The sequence below is a fragment of the Dipodomys merriami genome, unplaced genomic scaffold (assembly GCF_024711535.1).
Source record: "Dipodomys merriami isolate MVZ:Mamm:240054 unplaced genomic scaffold, mDipMer1.0.p SCAF_138, whole genome shotgun sequence".
Taxonomy (NCBI): domain Eukaryota; kingdom Metazoa; phylum Chordata; class Mammalia; order Rodentia; family Heteromyidae; genus Dipodomys; species Dipodomys merriami.
Window position 1 is genome coordinate 2,111,397 of NW_027202693.1, and position 23,406 is coordinate 2,134,802.

Genomic DNA, 23,406 nt, shown 5'->3' on the forward strand with positions numbered 1-23,406 from the left:
AAGTGATTTTCAGAAAATCCTCCGATATGAAAGTGTGAAACTGAATTATTGGCAATCAGACAGGGACTAACGTGAGCTAACCCTAAACGCTAAAGAGCTACAAAGCCTCCCAAGAAATACTGCCACTGGCCAGCATACAAGCTAAGGCCAGGCCATCAGAGGCCTCCCTGTGTTCAGATGCAATCCAGGGACAAAAGCAAGCGGAGAGACTTGCACACAAAGGAAAACTGAGTGAAGAGCACAAAGCTAAGCCAGGTACAGTGGCTCGTGCCTGTCATCTCAGCTACTTAGAAAGCAGAAAGAGGATTGAGGTTTGAAGCCACCAAGGGCACAGAGTTGGTGAGACTCTATGTCAACCAATAGCTGAAGGGAGGGGGGAGTGTGCCTGTTACCCCAGCTACTTGGGAAGCATAAACAGGAGGATCTCAGTCCAGGCCCAACCAGGGAAAAACATAAGATCTATCCAAATATTAACTACAACAAAAAATGTAAGCATAAGCAGGAGTTGGAGGCAAAGTGCAGTTGGTAGGGAGCTAGCCAATGAGTGCAAGTTCCAGTCTCAGAGCTAAAAAGAAAAGCACGAAGGACTGGAGATCTGGGGATGGCTCATGTATAGAGAGCCTGCCTAGCAAGCATAAGGCTCTACCTTCACCCCTCAGGACCAGAAAACAAACTTGCAAAGCTTAAACTGAACTTCTTAGTATAGCTGAGAATCACAAAAAAACAACTTGTAATTTGTAAAGCTGCATTAAGATGGAGGGCTGGGGATTTAATTCAGTGGAAGAGTGTTTGCCTAGCAAGGCCTGGAGTTTGGTCCTCAGCATAGCAAAAAAAAAAAAAAAAAGAGGAAAGAAAAACCCGAAGAGCCAGGTGTGATGGTGGTGCACACATTTTTAATGTTCACACTGGAAACTGAGGCAGAAGGATGGAAGATTCCAGGCCTGTCTGGGCTGTATAGGGAGACACTGTCTCAAAATCAAAAGAAGGAACAACTCAGATTAGAACCTACAAGTGAATGATGTGTAAGAAATATAGGAGCCAGGCACCAGTGGCTCACACCTGTAATCCAGCTACTCAGGAGGCTGAGATCGGAGGATCACAGTTCAAAGCCAGGAAGGCATTTCCATGAGACTCTTATCTCCAATAAACTACTCAGAAAAAGCTAGAAGTGGTGCTGTGCTTCAAGTGGTAGAGCACTAGCCTCGAGCAAAAGAAGCTCATAGACAGCACCTAGGTCCTGAGTTCAAGCCCTAAGACCAGCAAAAGACAAAACACAAAAAACCAGAGGAAGGCACATCTGCTCACTGGCAGCAACCAACATAATGGTGCCAGGAGGGACAGTCACCATTCTCTATTTAGCTGATGTGGCACACGCCATGTACCCCACATGGAGGCAAGCAAGGACTCCGCAGATTTGATCATCAGTGGGCCTGAGCAGTGGGCTAGAAGAGCCCAGAGCTTTGAGCAGAGCAGCGGGGTAGGTCAGGGGCCTAGAAGGCCTCTGGATTGCCAAGACCTAGGGAAAATCAAGGTCAGAAAGTAAACAGCTTCCTGAGCAGGGGAGAAAAGGAACTGAGCTAGTGGAAGTGACTGGAGGCAGGTGACAGGCATAGCAGAGAGCCAGCCCTGTGACTGGCTTGGGGGATGGGAGGAAGAGGACAGCTTTCTCTCCTGATCCCTTGGGAGACCCTTGGGTGTTGTCAATGGGGTGCAACAGGACTCTTTCTGGCTTCTGCTGTCTGCCGGGTGGAGCCTGGATTGGAAGGAAACCAGGGGTAAATGGGGCCCAGACAGCGACCTGCAGCTGTGTGGAGGAGATACTGCTTATCAGAGCAAATGGGTGCATGGTGGCGATGGGAGATATGTTTATGTTTTTTTCCTTTGCACTAAAGAAAGAAAAATGATCTGTGCTCAGTGGTGGCACACTGGCCTAGCACACGAACTCATCACCAACAGGGAAGAAAGGTTGGGAGTCATGGAGGGATGGCTTAAAGGCAGCCTGTATTTTTTGAGGGTGATTTGTTTCCTCATCTCTGGTTCACCTCAGATCCTGACACCCCTCCCGTCACGCCCCCCCAACCTGCCCATAGTTTCCATGGTTCCTTCGTGACCACACCAGTGGATGATTTTTTCTAGTAGTAAACGTCCTTTCTCCTGCCCTAGACCACCCCCTCCAGAGCACTACACTTTCTCACTGGTATTCTTCCGGTTCTCCCTGCTCTAACCTACCTGAAGTTCCCACAACCACCTGTAGCCCAATCAGGACGTTCAGATATCCAGCATCTATTGCAGGGCGCCATCTAGTGGTCCTTCAGACCCATGTGGTCCCATCACCTAACCGTCCCCAGCTGGAGACCCACAGGACCCCTAGGTATCTTCCCAATGTGTCCCTGATGTCCCCTGCCAGCTGTGGACAGGCCTTCCCCGACTAGCCTCCACCCTGCAGAGCTAGCCTGCAGCTTCAAGGCCTCCAACTATGGTTTGGAATGGTATAGGCTCATGCCCACCATTCAGGTACTGAGGAGGCTACAGGCAGAAGGCTCACAGTCTAAAGGCTGGGACTGGGCAAAAACATGAGACCCTATCAAAAGTAAAGCAAAAATGGCTGGGGCGTGGCTCAAATGGTAACCTAGGTTGGGGGGGATTGGGGGCAAAGAAAGCCGACTGAATGTCCTAACAGGTGCTGACACTGGATATGGACCCCAAATCGTTAGGTCATCCATCACCTACCCTGTGGCGATGATGTCAGCCAGCTGCGGGGTGTTGGGGGCGATCTTGATGGTGATGGTCTCGAAGTGCAGATGCTCCTTCTGGGCATGGATGGTGTACGTCCCCGTCGTTATGTTCTCCAGGCGGAAAGAGCCATCGGCCTTTGTTCTGACTGGAACAGAACACATTTGAAAACCCACTGTGCACCCCACCTACATAGGAATTGGTGAGACCCAAGCCCACCACTCATTCCCTTCTGCTCCTCTCCATGGGCCAAGAGCAGTGCTTGAGCAGGCCAGGAGCCAGCATGTCTGCCCACCTTTGATTTGGTTGTTCAGAGTAACCACGGCCTCCGGGACACCTTCTCCTTCTGGTCCATTCAGGACCCTCCCAGTGACAGAGAATCCCATGACATGGAACACAGGCTAGACAATGAAGATGGGAGAAAGGGGTCAGGGATCTGGGCCACCAAGGCCGCCTCTTGCCCAGCACATCGTGTCTCCCAGCCCTGCGGCCAGCATCCGTCTTCATTCCCAACACAAGGACAAAGCTGCAGACTCACCTCCAACAGCCAGGCCACTGCCTCCCAACTCCAGCATCGCCTTGGACCCCGCCCCATCTCTCCAGTGTCAGCCCACCTCATGATTACCACCACCACCACCACCACCACCACCACCCCCACCCCGCCAGGTCAAAGGCCCTCACCTGACTTTCTCCCAAGCCAGAATCTCAGCCCTGCCAGGCTCTAGAGCCAGTTCACCCCTGCCAACCCCAGGGCAGCGCCTAGCATGTGGTCCTGCACTATGTCTGATCGTCTGCCCCGTGGGAACTCCCCTCACTCAGCACTGTCTGCAGGTGCAGCACAGCTGACCCTACTCTGCTTGCCTCCAGTTTACCATCAACCTAGTTCTCTTGTGACTCGCCAGGACCCCAACTGTCCTGTCTGTCCATACAGTCTGTCTCCCTGCCTCTAGAATGTATGCTGGTGAGGACAGGGACCTTTCTTGCCCTAGCCACCTGGACCATACCAAGCACTGAACAAATGACTGCTGAATGAAGGAGAGCTCTAAAACGGCTTCTGGTTCATCCAGGAGGCCCTGATCCTTTCAAAAATATGTGTATGTGTATTCGTGTGTGTGTGTGTTGCTAGAGATGGAACCCAGGGCCTCACACATACTGGGCAATTGCTCTATCACAGAGCTATACTCCTAAGGCATTTGCCCACTTATTCATACAGATAGGCACCATCAAAGGTTTTTGTTAGAAGCTAGATGTGTGCAGACCCTAACCTAACAGATGACTCCAACCTGATGGATCTGTAGACTGTATTCTTCACTTTCCTGCCCAGGCTGGCTTTGAACCACAATCCCCAGATCTCAGCCTCCTGAGTTGCTAGGATTACAGGCGTGAGCCGCTGAGCCACTGGCAACTTGGCCTGAGTCCAGGATGGGACAGAGCAGAGGGCGTCTCACCTCGATCCTCAGGCTGTCGTGCTCCACTGTGAAGTCAAGCCTGGAAGGGGCCACATCAAAGGTGATCCTCTCACCTCTGTAGAAAGGAACCTGGAAGGAATGGCGCGCTGGTTACCACGATGGACAGTGTTAACCAGTGATCGGGCAGTCATAGATGACAAGGGGCTCAAGGGGCGGGAAAAACATTAGCTGCAGCTGGCGGCTGTGGCTGATTTGAGCTCAGAAAGCCCTGCACTTCCTGCAGCGCTTCCTGAGCGGCCCATGTCCAGGGAAAGCGCGGCCCGGGCATGCCATGTTCAGAACTCTTGGGATCAGGAGTGCTCTGCACTGCGGGATATTTCAAGTGCTTGAATCTGTGTGTCTATCTTAAAAGGAGATCTCTGGGGGAGGGAACTGAGGTCTAAACATGAATTCATTTATGTTACACACACAACTTACTTATGACATTGGCCAAAGGTAACTTTATGCTACATTTTTATGATCAAGGCATGAAATTTACAACATGGAATTTTCCCTTGTGGCATCAGGCTGGTGCTTAAAGCATTCTGCATTTTGGAGCATGTCAGATTTCAGAATTGCAGAGTAGAGAGGTTCATCCTTGCCTGCTGAACAGTGTCCACGAGATAGCAAACAAACCCCTTGATTCTTTGAGACTGGATCTGAAATGTCTCCAAAGGCCTAGGTCTAAATGCCTGATCACCAGTCCTGGGCTGAGCCTTGGGGGAGGGGTTGGGGAAGGAAGTGAGGTGACTGGGGGTGTGTTGGAAGGGAATGTTGGGATCCAGGCCTTGCTCCTGGCCTTCTGTGCTTCCTGGCCATTACCAGGTGAATAGGTGTCCTCCAACACCTGCTCCCGCCATGATAATTTGCCTTGCCACAGGCCCAAAGGTCAATTGGCCATGTGTAGAAGCATGAACTGAAATCCTGTCACCGTGAAGGCAAGCTAACACCACCCATCTGGCTTGGGTTTGTACAAGGTTGTAAGCATCCCAAACAGAGACAGAGCAGAACTGCTTCTCACCACGGCATAACCCCCACTGGGCAGGGAATAGAAGGAGAAGGAGCCATCTTCTTTCGAGACTGCATAGCAGAGATATACCAGGCTCTCATCTTGGGGCTGGAACCCAGGTACTGGAGACACATTGCAGCCCAGGACATCCTATGCCGTGGGAAAGGAATGTTCTAGTTACCACACAAGAGAACAGAGCAAATTCTCCAAGTTTCAAGGCAGTACATGTATATCTATGCTCTACAGGATGTTCATACACATGAAGAGACCAAGTATCTTTACGCTCAGGTGGAAAGCTAAAATCGGCTGTACTTAGAATGACAAGACTGTCCTTCCTGACAATGGGTCACTATTCTCCAGGGAAAGGGACAGTGGCTCAGAGGGCAGAGTGACTAGCCCAAGGCCTAGCAGCTGGAAAGACGCATTTATACACACCTGGTCCAAAACCTGAAGACTGGCTTAGATGCCACCACACCAGCTACTTAGAAGGCACAAATGGAATGAATGATTGCCATTCAAAGCCAGTCCAAGCAGAAACATGACCCTCTGTCTCAAAAATAACTAAAACAAACCAGGTGCTGGTGGCTCACACCTGTAAAACTAGCTTCTCAGAAGGCTGAGATCTGAGGATCATGGTTCAAAGCCAGCCTAGGCAGGAAAGCCCATCTTATCTCCAATAAACCACCAGAAAACTGGAGGTGGAGCTGTGGCTCAAGGTGGTAGAGGGGGTTAGCCTTGAGCACAAAAGCTCAGGCACAGAGCCCAGGCCCTGAGTTCAAGTCCTATAATTGATTTTTTTAAAAAGTAGGTAATTTATTTTAAAAAGTAAAACAGAAAGTAAAAAAGGGATATGACTCCCCTGCTTAGCAATCACTAGGCCCTGAGTCCAAACTCCAATACCTCCAAGAAAAGAAAAGAAAACAAGCTAAACTCCACACCCCCCAGTGTAGATATTCAACTTCTGCAAGTCCACAGAGACCACAGTATTATTATTATTATTATTATTTTTTGTAGGTCATGGGGCTCACACTCTGGGCCTGAGTGCTGTCTCTGAGACTCTTGACTCAAGACTCATTAGCGCTCTACCACTTTAGAGCTATAGTGCCACTTCCGGTGGATTTTCCTGCCTGGGCTGGCTTTGAACTGTAATCCTCAGATCTCAACCTCCTGAGTAACACGGAGTACAGGCGTGAGCTACTGGCACCTGGCTCATCCAGCATTTCCAGCATGACACTACTCTCCTCTCCCGTCTCCCTCCTCACCGACACGCACAATTTGGTTTGTTCTTCACTTTCCTGTGCTTACCTCTTTGGTCACTGAAGAAGAAAAGAGAAGAAACTTCACCCCTTTCATGGGCTCGCCGTCGCTCCGCACGGAGCCAGACACATTGTAGCCAGCGACTATGAGGGGCCCGGCAGCGTTGGCATTGGAGTTGGTTACGCGCACTGTGGTGCTCGCCTAGAGAAGCAAATCAAAGGGGTTAGCTTCCAGAAACCAAGCCCCAGCTAAGTGTCTAACAGTACAACAACATGCTTAAGCTAAATAGGAACTGGGAGGAGACATACACAGACGGTAAAATTCCACATGTGGTCCTCCCTCTGAGAGTATGCACGAGAGACAGGTTCCAGGACCCCCATCCAAACCCACAGATACACAAGCCGGCTCAGTGTCTGCGGGCAACCTCCTTACACCAGCCCCGCTCCCCGCATATGCCTCAGTCATCTCTATGCTACTTAGAATCATGGATATGCTGTGAGCATCATGGAAAGAATCATACTGCAAAAAAACAAGTCCACGTGTGCAATTTCTTTTCAAATGCTTTCAGTGTGCAGTTGGGTGACCCCGAGGCTGGTTCCATCGATGGGTGTAGAAATCGCAGCTGGGAACTCCAACTCTACTGTGTAGTTGCAATCACTCTTAAGGGTATTTTTTGAGACAGGGTCTGGCTATGTAGCCCAGGCTGGGCTCCAACTCACCATCTCCCTCTTCAGCCTCCCAAGTGCCAGAAAGATGGACATGCCATGGCAACCAGGTTTTCATGCCCAAGGGAGTACCGTCAAATCCCCTTCCTCACCTCTATATTACAAATGTAGTGTTTGCTAGTCCCAAGCATATCTTTGTAACTATTCTACATAAGCCATACCTGTAAGTGGCATTAGCACAAATGTTTACAACTCCATTTCCTTCCGCTTTGTTCTGAAATGTGGTTACCCTGTGCTACGCGTGGCTGTGGCTCACGGGTCCTTCTCTTAGTGGGACCTGAGCTGGTTCCCCACAGTTTGCTATTAATGGCAATAAACATTCTGTGCCGTTTCTCTCTAGAGTTCTATCTCAGAGAGGACAACACATCTCCCCAGGTGTTCCCAGTGTTGATTTAGATCAAAAGAGCCACAGCTCTCCAGCAGGAAGACAACACTGTCATGTGCCATAAAAACCAACACCAGAGCCCCTGCTAGCGCCAGACATCTGCCTTGTAAACATCAGGGCTCTTCATCCACATCTGGAAAACCGCCAATTCTCTTCATATGCACACTGGAAGCCCCACATGTGTCCCAGACTCACACGTTATGGGCGTGGCGAAGAGACACTTCAAACACCCACCTCTTTCAATGCCCAAGTCGGATGAGTCGCAAGGATTTCGTAATCGCCAGGAAGAACTTTAAAAAATGCAAACCTAAGAAACAGAAAACACAACTTAACTATCTCCACACCACCAGAGTAGTTCTCATTATAGGATGAATATGGGCAGCATGAGAAAGTAATGTTGGAATTCTCACAACTTCCTGTTAAGGAGCTCAATGATCATAAAGGCCTGGGCGCCTGCTGAGTGCCCCCTGGGCTCAGGAGGGGAAGGCCTTTCCTTTCCCCTGCGCAGGTGCAGGGAACATCCAGTGAGGCCTTGAGAAGGGGGCTGGCGGGGGAGGGGAGAGGTGGTTGTAAAGAGGCCAGGTCAGCAGACATTGACACAAGACACTGAGGATATGGAGACAACAAATGGTGACAAGCTTTGAATCCTAGTTGGAACTGCTCTCTGGGCAAATTCCATCAGCTGCTGGTCTCGGTAAGCATTAGCCTCCACTTCATTTCCAGAGCAACCCTGCACCACAAGTCCCTGTTCCAGGTTCAGTTAGCACCAGGCATAGTTCACAACCAGCTGCAGGTTAATCTGACCACCTGAAGTCCAAAATGTCCCCAAATCCAAAATATTTGGTATGCCAATATACTGCCACAAGAAAATTCTGCACAAAGTTTGCTCCATGGTTATACAAAATTTTTACTAAAAATACTGTGTTAAGATGACCTTCCATCTATGTGAATAAGGCATATGTGAAATGTTAGATCTGGGTCCCCTCCCCAAGACTTCAGTATAGTCTGGATCTGGAATGCCCCTCCAAAGGCCCAGTTGTTGAAGGCTCAGTACCCAATGTATGCTCAAAGGTGGGGCTTGGGAAGTAACTGTCCTGAGAGCTCTGACTTTATGAATGGATTAATCCATTGATGGATTCACAAGTGGACCACTGGGAGATGGCAGAAACTGGGGAAGGTGGAGCCTGATAGCAGGAAGTGGGTTACTGGGGTAGGGACTTGGGGGAGGGTAGATCTTGTCCCCAGCCTCTTCCTGTCTCTGTTTCTCTCCGCTTCATGGCTGCCAGGAGGTGAGCAGCTCAGCTCTTCCAAACCCTCCTACCATAAATCTCTACCTCACTTCCGGCCCAGAAGCAATGGAGCCAAGAGATCACTGACTGATTCTGTGATTCACAATAAATTCTCCCTTAAAGCATTCACACCAGGTATTTTGTGAGCGGTGAGAAACTAACTACACTATGTATGAAAATACCCCAAACCTGAAAATTTTCCATAGTCCAAATTAGTTCTGGTCCCAAGTATTTTGGAATCTATACGAGTGCAGGAGAAAAAAAAAAATCTCAGTTCTTTCTTCCTCCTACAAATGGAGAGGCATCAATGGGTATAATGAAACATTACTGAAAAAACGAACACTAATTTCAACCATAATCATTTTAAATTGGATAACTTACTGACAAACTCATTCTAAATTTCTATTCTGCCATTTCATTAGTTTGGTGTACTGAAGGAGTTAGTAATGATTTGAATGTTTTCAAACTCGGCAGTTACAACCACTCGTATTAATCTTAGCACATCTGTTAACATTTACAACTCAACGATATACATCCACTAAATAAGTGTTTGAATTTCTACTCAGCAAGGTTAATTAAGTAATCATCAGTTCTGACAACAAACGGTTTTGATGGTAATGGTGATAAAAGGGTGTGTTTAAATCATAACGAGCTAACCTATGTTGAGCAAACATTTATTAAACATGTACTTCTGAAGTGACACCAACTCCGTCTTCCCAGCAATCTTAGAGGTGAGTTCCACGGTTCCCTCATTTACAGATGAGGAAAGTGAGGCTCAAACAGAAAATAAAGGAGCCCAGATTTAAACTGGGGTAGGCACAAGGCTCCAGAGTCCCAGAGCTAAGGGAAAGCCTAGTGCCCGGCCTACTGCAGGTCCTTCACTGGAATAAACAAATCAGGGTCTGAAGGCAGGATCCCTAAACCCCAAATGTCCCCAATCTGCCTCAGCCCAGCCCGGCTCCGGCTTCACAGCTGGGCTCTGTGTGCCCCCAGCCCCCCACCTTTGGTCCCACTCACTTTCCACCAGGCTGCGTGACGGTGGACTGGATCTTCCCCTCAGTGCCCGTGCCCCTCAGGGACACCTGAACCCCTGCAGGGCCCAGGGGCTGCCCTCTGCTGAGGACCTGCATGGAGAAGGAGGTAAAGAGGAGGAGGTTATGAGGAGGAGGTTAGGGTGGCAGGGCAGAAGCCTCCCCCTCCCAACGTCCCCACTCCTGCATGTGGCTCCTAGAACTTGTCTAGGTGCAGGACTCCTTTGAAAAGGCTACAGAAAACCCTAGAACATTTTCCAAGAAGGGGACGGAGAAGACAGTAGAATCACAGCTGACTGTAAGATGCCATTGGTTTAAGGTGCCATGATATTTCACAAATCACTGGAAGAATTACCCAAGATCCCACCAAACCCACTCCCAGAGTGAGGACTGGGGGCTTCACAGCTGGCACAAAAGGGCAGACGCCCACTGAGGAGCCCATGAAGACAGGACACCTGCTCCTCTCAACCCTGAGCGCAGGTGGAAGAAAAAAAGAAATGCTGTGCTGAGGGCGGTGCCAGTGGCTCACGCCTGTAATCCTAGCTGCTCAGGAGGCTGAGATCTGAGGACTGCGGTTTGAAGCCAGCCCAGGCAGAAAAGTCCCTGAGAGACTCTTAACTCCACCGAACCACTCCAAAACCGGAAGTGGTGCTGTGGCTTAAGTGATAGAGTGCTAGCCTTGAGCACAGAGAGGCTCAAGGACAGCGCCCAGGCTCTGAGTTCAAGCTCCACAACTGACAGAAAAAGAAAAAGAAGAAGAAATGCTATGCTGAGAATCTTGGCCTGGAACAGGAGTTTGCATGGGCCAGCACCCCAAATTCAGTCTTCCCAGGTGTATGAGGACCCCGGAGAGAGCTCAGCTGCCCTCTGAAGCTTCTCTGAGTGAAGGGAGAAGCTCCCTCTTTGGTCCCCCACAGTGGAGACAATGGACGGTGTTGAGAGCACTTCCTCAATTCCACATCCCTGCCGTATCTCAGGCCCAGGGACAGCCAGCACCCCAAATCTGACTCCTAAAACCTCAGTTCTGCACAACACGGTGCAGAGCCTATCAACACCCCCAACTCCAAGTTTGTCTGTGGTCTCTGTGGGGTCCAGCCCCTTGCTTTTCCAAAGATAAGGAGAATTTTTTGTTTGTTTTGTTGTGGGGCTTACACTCAGGGCCTGGGGGCTGTCCCTTAGCTCTTCAGCTTGAGGCTAGCACTGTACCTCTTTGAGCCACAGTGCTACTTCTGGTTTTCTGGTGGTTAATTGGAGATAAGAGTCTTACAGACTTTCCTGCCTGGGCTGGCTTTGAACCACGATTCTCAGATCTCAGCCTGCTGAGTAGCTAGGATTATGGGCGTGAGCCACCAGTGCTGGGCTGGTAAGGATACTTAGTGTCTGTCACAGAGCTGCTATGAGAGGAGCAAAGATTGGAAGCAGAACCTTTCCATTCACAGAGAAGCCGGTGAACACAAAGTTGATGTCGCCACCCTTGGTGCAGATGTCACTCACACCATCCACGTACAACTCCACACTCGTGGGCTCTGAGGAAAGAGGCAGGGACAAGAGGGACAGGGTGAGAAACTAAGGTCAGCTTTAGGTCTGGGGCACAGTGAGATTCAGCCACCGTTCATGCCAGGCAACTTCATTTACGCTCAAATACTTAACATGTTCTCATGATTCAAACTCTGAAAGTACAAGGAAAGTTCCCCTCACTGCCCCGCCCCCCAGCCACTGGTGCCAAGCCCTTGAAGAAGCCAGTGTCAAGCACAGACAGCCTAAAAAGTCTTTTGGCTGGGTACTGGGAGCTCATGCCTGTCAGCTACTCAGGAGGCTGAGATCTGAGGATGAAGGTTCAAAGCCAGCCCAGGCAGAAAAGTCCATGAAAACGCTTATCTCTCAAGTGACCAACCTTAAACACAAAAGCTCAAGGACAGTGTCTGTGCTGAATTCAAGCCCCAGGAACAGCACGCACGCACACGCGCACACACACACACACACGTGCACACACACACACACACACACTTTCAAGGATGGGTGGAAGTGGTGGTATATGCCTGTAATCCCAGCACCTGGGAGGCTGACACAGAAGGATTAGGAATTCAAGGCAGCCTGGGATGTGTAGGGAGATCCTGCCTCCAAAACTAACAACCACCCCTGGGACAAAAAAAAAACAAAAAAACAAACAAACAAAAAAAAAACCTGAGTCCTAGGCTATTGGGCCTGTATAATGAGTAAAAGCACATAGGCAGAGTTTTCAAAGGGAGGCTCAGCACACACTTTAGAAAAGATGACAGGCAGCCTACAGGAGAGCTAAGTAAATTCAAACTCAAGTCACGGCAGAAATGAAGCCTGCGTGTGTTACTAGTCCCGGCACACAGCCAGCCCAAAGAACATTCAGCACGGAGCGTGGCCCTTTACCAACTGCAGCAGGCTACTCAGCAAGCTTACCGAAACTCCACCCCAGGGGAGGCTCGATCTTCAGAATGAAATCCCCCTGGAAGGGAAAAAAGAGAGAAACTCAGAGGAGCAAGAGCTCATGGTCCTGATTAACGGATTTCCATGGTATCATCTAAACTAAAACTTGCTCCTGAAAACAAAATTTTTGTTCTTTTGTTGTTGTTGTTGTTGGTCGTGGGGCTTGAACTCTGGGCCTGGGCGCTGTCCCTGTGCTCTCCAGCACAAGGTGGGCGCTCTACTGCTTGAGCCACAGCGCTACTTCCGGTTTTCTAGTGGTTTATTGGAGATAAGAGTCTCACAGACTTCCTTGCCCCGGCTGGTTTTGAACCGCGATCCTCAGATCTCAGCCTCCTGGGTAGCTAGGATTACAGGCATGAACCACCGATGCCCAGCTGAAAATAAAATTCTATGTGGAAGTGCTGTTCAAAATGTGGTAGTTCCTGCATTCCAGGCAGGCACTGACAGCTGACAAATTTCCATCTAGCCATCAGAAGAGGCTGCACTGAAGGCCACTTATGAATTCTATTGGTCAGATGCAATGGCTCATGCCTATAATCCCAGCTACTGGGGACTGTGAGATCTGAGGATGGAAATTTGAAGATAATCTGGGCAGACAAGTCCTAGGGAGAGTTTTAAGCCAAAATGGAGGCGTGGCTTAGGTGGTAGAGCACCAGCTGTAAGCAAAAAAGCCAAGTAGGAGCTCAAGGCCCTGAATGGAAGCTCCAAAAAATGAATTAATTAATGATAAAAAGGAAAGGGAAAGAGGAGGAAGGAGGGGGGAGAGGGGAGGGGAAGGAAAAGAAGAAAGGGGAAAGCTGGGCACAGTGGTACATGCCTGTCATCCCCGCTACACAGGAAGTAAAAACTGGAGGATCACAGGCCGTTCAGGCCAGCCCATGCATAAACATGAGACCCTGTTCAAAAAGCACTTAAAACATAAAGTGCTCGGGGCATGGCTCCATTGGTAGAGCTCCTGCCTTGCCAGGCCTGAGGTCCTGAGTTCAAATCCCAGTACTGCCAAAAATTAAAAAAAGAAGGAAGGAGTATTTCCTGGTGTGGGGAAGGCCTGGCTGCCTAGATCACGTGATTCTCGTTCCCGGTCATAAAGACACGTCGTCAGGGGACTAAGGAGGCCGCTCCTCTTACCTTATCATACAAGGGGATCATAAAATAGCCGTTGTTAGGGGCGCAGTCTGTCTGGTATTTCAAAGTCCCATGCTTGGTGTACAACTTTATCTGGAAAGGAAAGAAAGGAAGCAGAAGTTGAGATAACACCCCTTTGAGAGCTAAGTGCATTCCATCAACATGTGTTTGTGTTCACTGCTGGACGTACACTGCCGTCAGCTCCCTCCCTCCCCCCCCCCCAGGAAAACACTGGCGCTCAAAGGCATCACAAGCCTACCCCTCTCTAAAGGACTCGCTTTGCAGTCTGCCTCAGTGGCCACCTCTTTTGCTCACTAGTGGTTCTGGATCTAAGACAAATTTGCAGACGGCACTGTTTGTAAGGTGCTTGGGCTGAGTTCCTGACCTGCCTCATCTTCTCAACCAGAGGGTCTGGGATAAGAGCTGCAGCGGGGGGTTGTGGGGGAGGCTCTGCATTATCTGCCCCCAGTGATTCCATATGCTTGATGAGACATTCACTTCAAAACTCAATTTCCTCTCCACTGCCATCGGACCCTGCCATCCGAAAGCTATGTGTCAACTCTTTGTCCTGAGCATTTGAGACACAATCTATCCACACAACAGACACAATATCTAGCCTTCTCCATGCTAGGGGCCCCCCAACATGTCATTTCAGGCTCAGTTTCTTTTATTTTTTGTCAGTCATGGAGCTTGAACTCTCGGCCTGAGTGCTGTCCCCTCTTGATCTCTTTAAAGCTCAAAGCAAGTGCTCTACCACTTGAGCCACAGCACCATTTCCGGTTTTCTGGTAGTTCATTGGAGATGAGTCTCATAGACTTTCCTGCCTAGCCTGGCTTTGAACTGTGATCCTCAGATCTCAGCCTCCTGAGTAGCTAGGATGAGAGGTGTGAGCCAGTAGCTCAGTTTCTTTGTGGAAGAAGCAGCAGGGCCCTCCCCTCCTCCGTGGTTCAAGAGCTTCACGTCAGCGCATACACAGTAGTTGGTGTCTCTCAGAAGAAAAGAATGAACCTTGGCGTGGGCTGTAGGGCACAGATGCAAATTCCCTAACCTCGCACAGGAGCTCAACACGTGCCCCTCAGTCGCTGTGACTGTAAAAGCAATATGGCTGGGTCTGAGGGCCTCCAAGATAGGTTGTTCTGGGACCAAGTCAGAGGAATGGCAGAGTGGAATCTCACCAGCTCTGAAATGGGAAAAGCGACACACTTACACCAGCACACTGGAGGAAAGACCAGCGTGGAATAATCTTTATGGGCAGTGACCACGGCTGTCACTCCACACAGCCTGGTCTAGTTGGGGAACCCGGGGCGGGGAAAGCCAAAGGAATCATTTGGAGCATGGCCCAAAAGACACGTGTGCTTCTCCTGCGCTTTTCGCTGGCTGCCCTTCTTTGTCTGTCTGCTTGCATCAACAATTTTACCATAAATATCCAAATGGCCCCCCCATGGCCCAAGCCACACTCTGCAACCTAAGAATCAGTGGATTTTCCTGAGAAATGCAGTCTTCAGTTTTTGTGAGATCTGATTGTAAAAGTGTTCACAACCAGCAGGATTACTGCTTTCAACAATATGAGGCAGAATGTCAGTTTCCTCTAATCGCATCTATCCACTGTACTGCTCTACTCCCAGCTGGAACAAGGCTTCAAGATATACTAACACTGGGTAAGTAGTTGGTGATTGAATGAATCCATTGCAAAAACAAAAAACAAAAAAACAGAAGGCAAGAAGGCTGGAGAGAATGATTAGTTAAGTTGGAACACAAAAACCACAATCAAATGACTGTTGCTGGGAAGTTGGCTCAGTGGTAGAGTGGTTGCTTTGCATGCCTGAGGCCCTGGGTTCGATTCCTCAGCACCACATAAGCAAAAAGAAAAAACCCAGAAGTGGCGCTCTTGCTCAAGTGGTAGAGCGCTAGCCTTGAGCTGAAGAGCTGAGGGACAGCACCCAGGCCTAGAGTTCAGGCCCCACGAGCCGACCCCCCCTAAAAAAAAAAAAAAGAAAGAAATGACTGTTGCCAGGGGCCAGTGGCTCAGGCCTGTAATCAATCCTAGCTACTCAGGAGGCTGAGATATGAGAATTGTGGTTCAAAGCCAGCCCTGGCAGGAAAGTCCATGAGACTCTTATCTCCCAATAAACCACCAGAAAACCAGAAGTAGCACTGTGGCTCAAGTGGTAGAGTGCTAGCCTTGAGCTGAAGAGCTGAAAGACAGTGTCCAGGCTCAGCATTCAACCACAACTGACAAAAAGAGATGACTGTGAGGTTAGGCACAGTGGCTTATGCCTGTAATTCCAGTTTTTGCAGAGGTAGAGACTGGGAAGATTTCAGTTCAAGGCCAACCAAAAGTTACAGAGATTCCATCTCAACACATAAATCAGGTATGGTGACATGCACCTGTCATCCAAGCTAAGCAGGTCACAGGTAGGAGGATCATAATCTAAGGTTCACCCTGGGCAGAAATCCCAAGACCTGACTTGAAAATAATATAAAGCAAAAAAAAAGGGGGTGGGGGTGGGGGTTGAGGGGTATGTAGTTCCAATGGTAGAGTTCAGAAAGAAAGAAAGAAAGAAAGAAAGAAAGAAAGAAAGAGAAAGAAAGGAGAGAAGGAGGGAGAGAGGGAAGGAAGGAGGGAGGGAGAGGAAGAAGGAAGGAAGGAAGGAAGGAAGGAAGGAAGGAAGGAAGGAAGGAAGGAGAAGAAAGGAAGAAAGAAAGGGGAAAGTCCGTGAAGTATTCTGGGTTTTTTTTTTAACATATTTCATAAAGTACAGGTTAGGACATAGGATAGCAACGTAAGTCTACATCAAGATTACACATATAAAACGTCTGCTTTCATAATCAGAAACTATGAAACAATGAGAATGTCTCCAGCCTTCTGGACAGGCAGTTCCCTAGGGGGCAAGAAACACAGCTCATCCCAGATCACAAAACCTGCTCTCTGCTCTCACGGACACCGTGCCAACTAGTGGGTGGAGATGAGAGGGAATCTCTGGACTGCCTTGCCCCTCTTCCCACAGCCCCAGGAAGCAAGCTGTCAAAAGCCTTTCCAGGCAGCTTCTGAAAGGCCCTGTGCCTGAAAGCCTAGGGCACCAGGAGCAGGTGTCTAGCACCTTCTTAGCAGCCTTGAAGCCTGACGCAGGTAGAAGGGTGGAGGACACAGGGGCCTGAAATGACAAGAAGCTCTCTTTGAGAAACCACGTGTTGGGTTTGCTAACTTCTCTCCCAACACCATTCCTTAAAACTTAGCCAAGCACGGGTGGCACACGCCTGTAATCCTAGCTCCTCAGGAGGCTGAGATTTATTTCTAATGAACCACCAAAAAAAAAAAAAGAGCTGGAGAGTGGAGCCGTGGCTCAAGTGGTGGAGAGCTAGCCTTGAGCAAAAGAAGTTCAGGGACAGCGCCAAAGGCCTGAGGTTCAAGCCCCAGGATGAACACATGGACACACACGGAGCCTTAAACTTGAGGGGGTGAGGTTGATGAAGATACACCCATGAACCCATCTCCTCCATGCAACAAATGTATGCTAAGAGCAAAGCAGATGGAACAAATAGAGGGGTGTGGAACAGACTCCACCCTTCTCCACAAACCCCAGCAAGGTGCCTGGCTGAGCGGCCTGGTTTAACAGTTCAACCAGTTCATCGCCCATGGGGACAGCTCAAAGCTGCTCCAGATGGCCTTTGGGGGGGGGGGTGTTCCTTTCTCCAGAATTCTCTTTAAAGCCTATCCTGGCTCTTGAATCTTCTCGGGACCCGTTTCCTTGGCCTCTTCCCTTCCCATCGCCCATCTCCAGGTCCCTCTGGAGAATGAGGTCAGCTCTCCCTAGGGGGCTCCCAGCTCGCCTGACAAGGAGACCCCTGCCCCCCGGTCCTCCCTCCCTCCCTCCACCCCCCTCCGGGCCCAGTCTCCTCTCAGGTTTTCTGGGTCACCGTACCCCTGGGCTGACCATCCCACTTCCATCTCCAGTGTCATTGCAATGGCCACCCAGGCCTCAGGACAGCTGCAAACTCTTTTTGGAGGGGGCTGGGGGGGGGGGGAGAAAGGAAGTAAATGGCCAGCCTCGGGGGCCCCAAGGCCGATCGCGGAGTCGGGGTCACGGGGCGGGGGGGGGGCCGAGCTTTGGACCGTGGGGACGCGGGCGCGTGGGTCCCAGCTCCACCATATGGGTGCGGGGTGGGGGGGGACCCGCGTTCCGGGGAGGGGGAGGGGGCCCCGGGTCTGAGGGGTGACGGCCTGGGGTCTGGAGAAGCGGGGGGGGGGGGTCTGGGGTTTGGAGATCCGGGGGGGGGGGGGTCGGGCGGTCCCACTGGCGGCTGACCCCACCCCCCACCCGGGCACTTGGGGCGAGGCCGGGCCCCACGGCGGCCCCGCGCCGCGGCGAGGCCCTCACCTCGATGAGCGAGTAGTTGATCTCCACGTCCGACTTGACGAAGCCCCCGCAGCCCACCACGATGTCCTCGGAGCCCCGCGCCGGCCCCGCGCCGCTCAGCAGCAGCGGGAGCAGCAGCAGCGTGGGCGCGGCGACCCCCCGGGGGCCCGGCGGCCCCGCAGCCCGGCCCCACCGCATGGCCCGGCCTGGCCCCGGCCTGCCTCCAGCCGCCGACCCTCCGCAGGCCGCCCGGTCCCGCCCCTCACACCGCACGCTGCCCGGCTCCTTCCTCCACGGGCGCCGGGTGACAGCCCAGACCCCGCCCACCTGCCCGCAGCGCGCAGGCGCGCCACGGCAACCACGCCCCCTTCACCAAAGAGCGCCACCGCGCATGCTCTACAAAAAGCCAAAAGTCCCGCGGGCGCCCCCTCGGGACACGGAGGACTCCATGCACCTGCTGACAGGTGTGCACGTAACTCCCGAAGCTGAATTGTGTTTTAGGCGCTGGTAGCTCACGCCTGTCCTTTCCTCAAACGATCCATGCCCTTCTTTCTTTTTGCTCCTTAAAAATAAAAACAAGTGCTTTGTTTTGATACTTTTTTATATATTGTTTCCAAATGATGAAGTGAGAAAGATTTTTCCACTACACTCTGCCATCAGGATTAAAGCATACAGCTAAGAACCATCAGTTACCCAACCTTTTGTTGTTGTTGATGATCATGGGACTTGAACTCAGGGCCTGGGTCCCTGAGCTTTTTCGCTCAAAGCTGGTGCTCTACCACTTGAGCCACAGTTCTACTTCCTTGGTTTTGGTGCTCAATAGGACATAAAGAGTCCCACCTTTTTCCCTGCCCCGTCTAGCTTCAAACAGACATCCTCAGATCTCCGTCTCCTGAGTAGCTAGAATTGCAGGCATGAGCCACTAGCGCCGGGTCCAAACCTTCTCATCATGATCAGAACCTCTGCCTTCTGCTACAAGGGTTCCAATCGTGGGTGCATCTGATTTGCTTGTTCCTCTACATTCTTCCTGGAATATACTTACATTAAATAGAATGCACATTTATCTAATAGAATATAGGTTGAGTGTCTAGATAGACGTCTATTTAATATAGTTGAAACTCAACTACTCTGTTATTCAGAGAAACTATTTAAATGGTTTGGGGAGTGGGTTATTACTTGTAACCACAACTGAAGGCAGATGCTTGGATTTTATTTTTGATGGTACTGGGGTTTGAACTCAGGGCCTTGCATGACTAAGGCAGGGGCTCTACTACTTGGGTCCCCCCCCCCATCTCTCTACCCTTAGCTACTTTTCTGATACAATGTCACATTTATGTTACACTTTCCTGTAGCAGGCGTAACAGGCATGCTCTGCCCACATCCAGTTTTCATTCTACCCCTGCTGATGTCAAGACATGGTCTCTACTCCCTAAATGGCCAAGATTAACAGCTGTGCACCATGGTGCCTGGCATCTGCCTACCCTCCTTCACGTGAAGCAGGAGTTTGTCGTAGAAAATCATTAGAGTGTAGACTTAAAGAGGACAATTTGCAGAGTCCATCCCAATCTTCCCATCTCACAGAGGGTAGGCTGAGGCCTACGGTTTTCCAGCTCTGACTGCTGGAAGAGAGGAGTTGGGGCTCTTCAGCCCAGCTGATGGTGGCTGCCATGTTCTCCTGACTTCTTGGCTGTTCCCTCAACTCCATCTTCAAATAGATCAATAAAGGAAACATCAGGGGTGTGACAAGGCTGGGGGGGGGGTGTCAGATGGCTGGGAGAGGGGGCTCTGGCTTCTCCATGATGTCTTTCAGTCTGTACCAGTTGCCAGTGTTAATGGTAAACCTGACCCATTCATGATTCCTTTGAGGGAGGGGGTGGCTTAGGCGGTTGAGCTCCACCCAGTGAGCAAAAGCGTCAGACAATGAGTTCAAGTCCCAGTTGCAAAGAAAAGAATCCTGGGTACTTTTGGACCCAGCTTTTCCCAAACACTTGGCAGGACAATGAAAAGGCACTGCCCAGATCCCATCCCACAGCAGAAACGGGGAGACTCAAAAAAGGAAGGGGACATTGGGCCCGGTGGCTCACACATGGCCCAGAGTCCTGAAGCATCGAGATTTCAAAGCTAGCTGCAGAAAGGAAAGTCTGCGGGTTAATTGGAGAGGGAGTCTCCCAATTCACCTGCAGGTTGCTGGACTGGAGACGTGGCCCAAGTGGTAGAGTACCAGCCATGGGCTGAGGTCTTGAGTTCAATCCCCAGAACTTTCCAAAAGAAAAAAGAAGAAGAAAGAGGGGTGAACACGGCTGGGGAAAGCCCCTCCCTGGAGGAGCTGCAGGAGGGGAGGGCGGAGGATGAGAATGAGACACCCCCAGAAGCAAGACAGCTTTGGTTTAGGCATGACACCCCACCTCCTAGCTCCTGGCTGGCTAGGTGGAGCGCTACATTTGAGCCACAGCCCCCAAGTCCTAGGCACATTATTTTTTTTTCTTTTAGATGACACATCCTGTTCTATACTATAATCTTTTCTTTTTGGTACTCAGAAGCCATCTTCCCGTAGGAACAGAGTGTGTGTGTGTGTGTGTGTGTGTGTGTGTGTGTGTGTGTGTGTGTGTGTGTGTGTGTGTGTGTGTGTGTGTGTGTGTGTGTGTGTGTGTGTGTGTGTGTGTGTGTGTGTGTGTCTCCATACTGGGGCTTTAAGCCCAGAGGCTGGGCATTGTCCCTGAGCTTTTATGCTCCAGCCTAGCGCTCTACCACTTGAGCCACAGCTCCACTTCTGGCTTTTGGGTGGTTCATGGGAGAGAAGAGTCTCAAGGTTGTGCTTGCAACCGTGATCCTCAGATCTCAGCCTCCTGAGCGGCTGGGATTACAGGTGTGAGGTGCCTTTGGGCGCCTGGCTGCCACGTACTTTTGCTTCTGGCCCCTGGTCTCCCTCTGAGCATCTCTTTCCTTCCTGGGCATCCACACCTTGCATTTTCTGGAAGGTTCGGTGCACTCACTGTGACTTTCGGCAGAAAGGAGCCTGGGGGTCACTGCAGCCTCGGGGACCCCAGGGTCACCTCCTCCTCCCCTCCCCCCACCAGGTCCCTGGACTCACCTGGCTTCACCCCTCCAAGTTCTGGACTTTGCCCCGGGCCAGCTCCAGCCTGGGTTGAACCTGCCGGCCCCGCCCCCCGGGGAGGAGAGGCTGCGCATGAGGGACACGGGGACAGACAGACAGAGGGACGGACGCCTGCCGGATCACGATGGTCCCGTCCGGGGAGCCCTGCACTGAGCTGGGGGTGAGTGCCCCTCCTTTCCCCGGCTGAGATATGGGGGTGTGGGGCACCCCAAGTCTTTGTGTCCAACGCCATGGCCCGAGGGAGCCTCATTGGCTAGGCTAGGGGACCCCCCCTGCCTCCCCACGCCTGGAGACCCCCTTCCGGTCCCCCCCCCTCTCAGCACAGCGCCCTGGGAGTGGTGGAGCTCACCAGGTGGGTGCGGGGGGGCCCCCATGTGCTCATTTCCCAACTCTGTGCGCCCCCTAAACCCAGCAGGCCCTTTGCGCCCTGCCTGCTGCGTGTGGAGGGCATCCTGGCATCCACCCAACCGCGCCCAGCACCCCGCTGGGGCGCAATCCCACCCCGCCACCTCCCTGCTCTCCTGCTTGGACGAACCCAGCAGAAAGATGGGATCCGGCGCTCGCACGTGTGTGTGTGTGTGTGTGTGTGTGTGTGTGTGTGTGTGTGTGTGTGTGTGTGTGTGTGTGTGTGTGTGTGTGTGTGTGTGTGTGTGTGTGTGTGTGTGTGTGTGTGTGTGTGTGTGTGTGTGTGAAGTCCTGAGAATTAAGCACTCCAGGGAGGGCTTGGGACACTTTTCCATCAACACTGGGAGCCTGGCACGGACCATCCTGTGTATGCTACGCGGTGTGTGCCACCGTCATCCTGTGGGCCACCCCCTGGGTGCCAGTCTCTGTGTGTGCCGTTCCAAGGGGTGCCCTCTATTCAATTCAGGTCTGGAACCAGACGGAGCCGGGGCCCGCCGCCCACCGCCTGCTGAGCGCATGCCTGCTGAGAGCGCTGGGGGTCTGGGCGCCGCCCCTGTACCTCTGGGTCCTCGGCCCCGCCCACCTCCTCCTCCTCCTCCGCCAGCGCCAGCCCAGCTACCTGCGCATGTCACCCCTCTTCAAGGCCAAAATGGTAGCAGCCACCACTGGGGGAGTCTGGAGAGAGGGGAGGGGCGATCTGAGGGAGATCTGGGGGAGCCCTCGGCAGAGAGACCAGCAGGGGCCCTCTAGCCAAACAGATCGATGCTGGAGAGGCTATGGAAGTAAAGCCAGAGGAGCAAAGTTCCCTGGGCTTTGTGATTGGGAAAAGTCCTGGGGCGCACAGACAGACAGACAGACACAGACACCCATCATTCTAAAGAGTGTCCAGCTGTCCCAGGATCTTGCCCCCGTTGGGAGCACAGTGACTTTAGTTTGTGGTGCTGCTGGGTGCTAGGTCATTAGAGTTACACTTCAAGAACCCCCCCTTTTTTCTTTTGTGGGACTTGAACTCTGGGCATGTGCACTGTCCCTGAGCTCATCAGCTCAAGGCAAGCGCTCTACCACTTGAACCACAGCGCCACTTCCAGTTTTCTGGTGGTTCATTGGAGATCATTGTCTCAAGGACTTTCCTGCCTGGCCTGGCTTTGAACCATGGTCCTCAGATCTCAGCCTCCTGAGTAGCTAGGATGACAGGCGTGAGCCACTGGCGCCCCGCTAGCCGCCATCTTTCTTTCTGCCTCCCCCAGCCCCCTCCCCACCCCCAGACTCATGGGAGCCTGTTCCCCAGGTGCTGGGGTTCACCCTCATCCTCTTGTGGGCATTCAATGTGGCTGTGCCGCTGTGGAAAACCCAGTGGGGAAGACCCCAGGCCCCGGAATCCCTCATCCACCCAACGGTGTGGCTGGCCACCATGGTAATGCTTGGCCTTCCCTGCCTGGGGTGGGGATGGGGAGGAGGAGAGGAGCAGGGGGGGGGAGGAGGAGGGGGGAGTGGAGCAGAGCCTCCCCCTGCCCCTCCCTCACCGAGGCCTCACGCGAGTGTCTTGGCCAGACCTTTGCTGTGTTTCTGATTCACGTGGAGAGGAGGAAGGGAGTCCGGGCGTCCGGGGTGCTGTTTGGGTACTGGTTACTATGTTGTCTCTTACCCATCATTGATGCTGCCCAGCATGCTTCAAGAGGGGTAAGTGGAGGACCACATCGCTGGGGGGGAGGGGGAGGAGGTGGGGGAGCTCACGCCTGTGATCCCAGCTACTCAGGAGGCTGAGATCTGAGGATCATGGTTCAAAGCCAGGCCGGGCAGGAAAGTCTGTGAACCACCCAAAGCTGGAAGCGGCGCTGTGGCTGGAATGTTCAATGGTAGCCTTGAGCTAAAAACCCCCAAAAGTTCAGGGATGGCGCCCAGAGTTCCGAGTTCAAGTCTCAGGACCAACACACACACACACACACACACACACACACACACACACACACACACACACACACAAAACCCAATGCAGCAGCTCAGACATTTCATGTGGCTTTTTGTCGACACATAATAGCTGTTCCTCGGAGGGTGTGTTGATGTAG

The 23,406-nt window shown here is 51.8% G+C and overlaps 2 protein-coding genes across 2 annotated transcripts in view; one reads left to right on the forward strand and one right to left on the reverse strand.

Moving 5' to 3' along the window:
- The window catches only part of LOC138825600 (BOS complex subunit NOMO1), a 40,302-nt gene extending 22,181 nt beyond the window's left edge, over positions 1 to 18,121 (reverse strand). Inside the window, exons 1-11 of the mRNA XM_070020273.1 lie at positions 17,842 to 18,121; positions 13,466 to 13,555; positions 12,311 to 12,356; positions 11,303 to 11,403; positions 9,864 to 9,970; positions 7,792 to 7,864; positions 6,496 to 6,648; positions 5,203 to 5,340; positions 4,182 to 4,271; positions 3,029 to 3,134; positions 2,731 to 2,881 (exon numbers count right to left, since the gene is read on the reverse strand). Of these exons, the coding sequence (XP_069876374.1) occupies positions 2,731 to 2,881; positions 3,029 to 3,134; positions 4,182 to 4,271; positions 5,203 to 5,340; positions 6,496 to 6,648; positions 7,792 to 7,864; positions 9,864 to 9,970; positions 11,303 to 11,403; positions 12,311 to 12,356; positions 13,466 to 13,555; positions 17,842 to 18,018 (1,232 nt within the window). The 5' untranslated portion in view covers positions 18,019 to 18,121. The remainder of the gene's footprint in view (positions 1 to 2,730; positions 2,882 to 3,028; positions 3,135 to 4,181; positions 4,272 to 5,202; positions 5,341 to 6,495; positions 6,649 to 7,791; positions 7,865 to 9,863; positions 9,971 to 11,302; positions 11,404 to 12,310; positions 12,357 to 13,465; positions 13,556 to 17,841) is intronic.
- Positions 18,122 to 21,019: 2,898 nt separating this feature from the next.
- The window catches only part of LOC138825552 (ATP-binding cassette sub-family C member 6-like), a 32,508-nt gene continuing 30,121 nt past the window's right edge, over positions 21,020 to 23,406 (forward strand). Inside the window, exons 1-4 of the mRNA XM_070020182.1 lie at positions 21,020 to 21,095; positions 21,807 to 21,992; positions 22,629 to 22,754; positions 22,892 to 23,020. Of these exons, the coding sequence (XP_069876283.1) occupies positions 21,060 to 21,095; positions 21,807 to 21,992; positions 22,629 to 22,754; positions 22,892 to 23,020 (477 nt within the window). The 5' untranslated portion in view covers positions 21,020 to 21,059. The remainder of the gene's footprint in view (positions 21,096 to 21,806; positions 21,993 to 22,628; positions 22,755 to 22,891; positions 23,021 to 23,406) is intronic.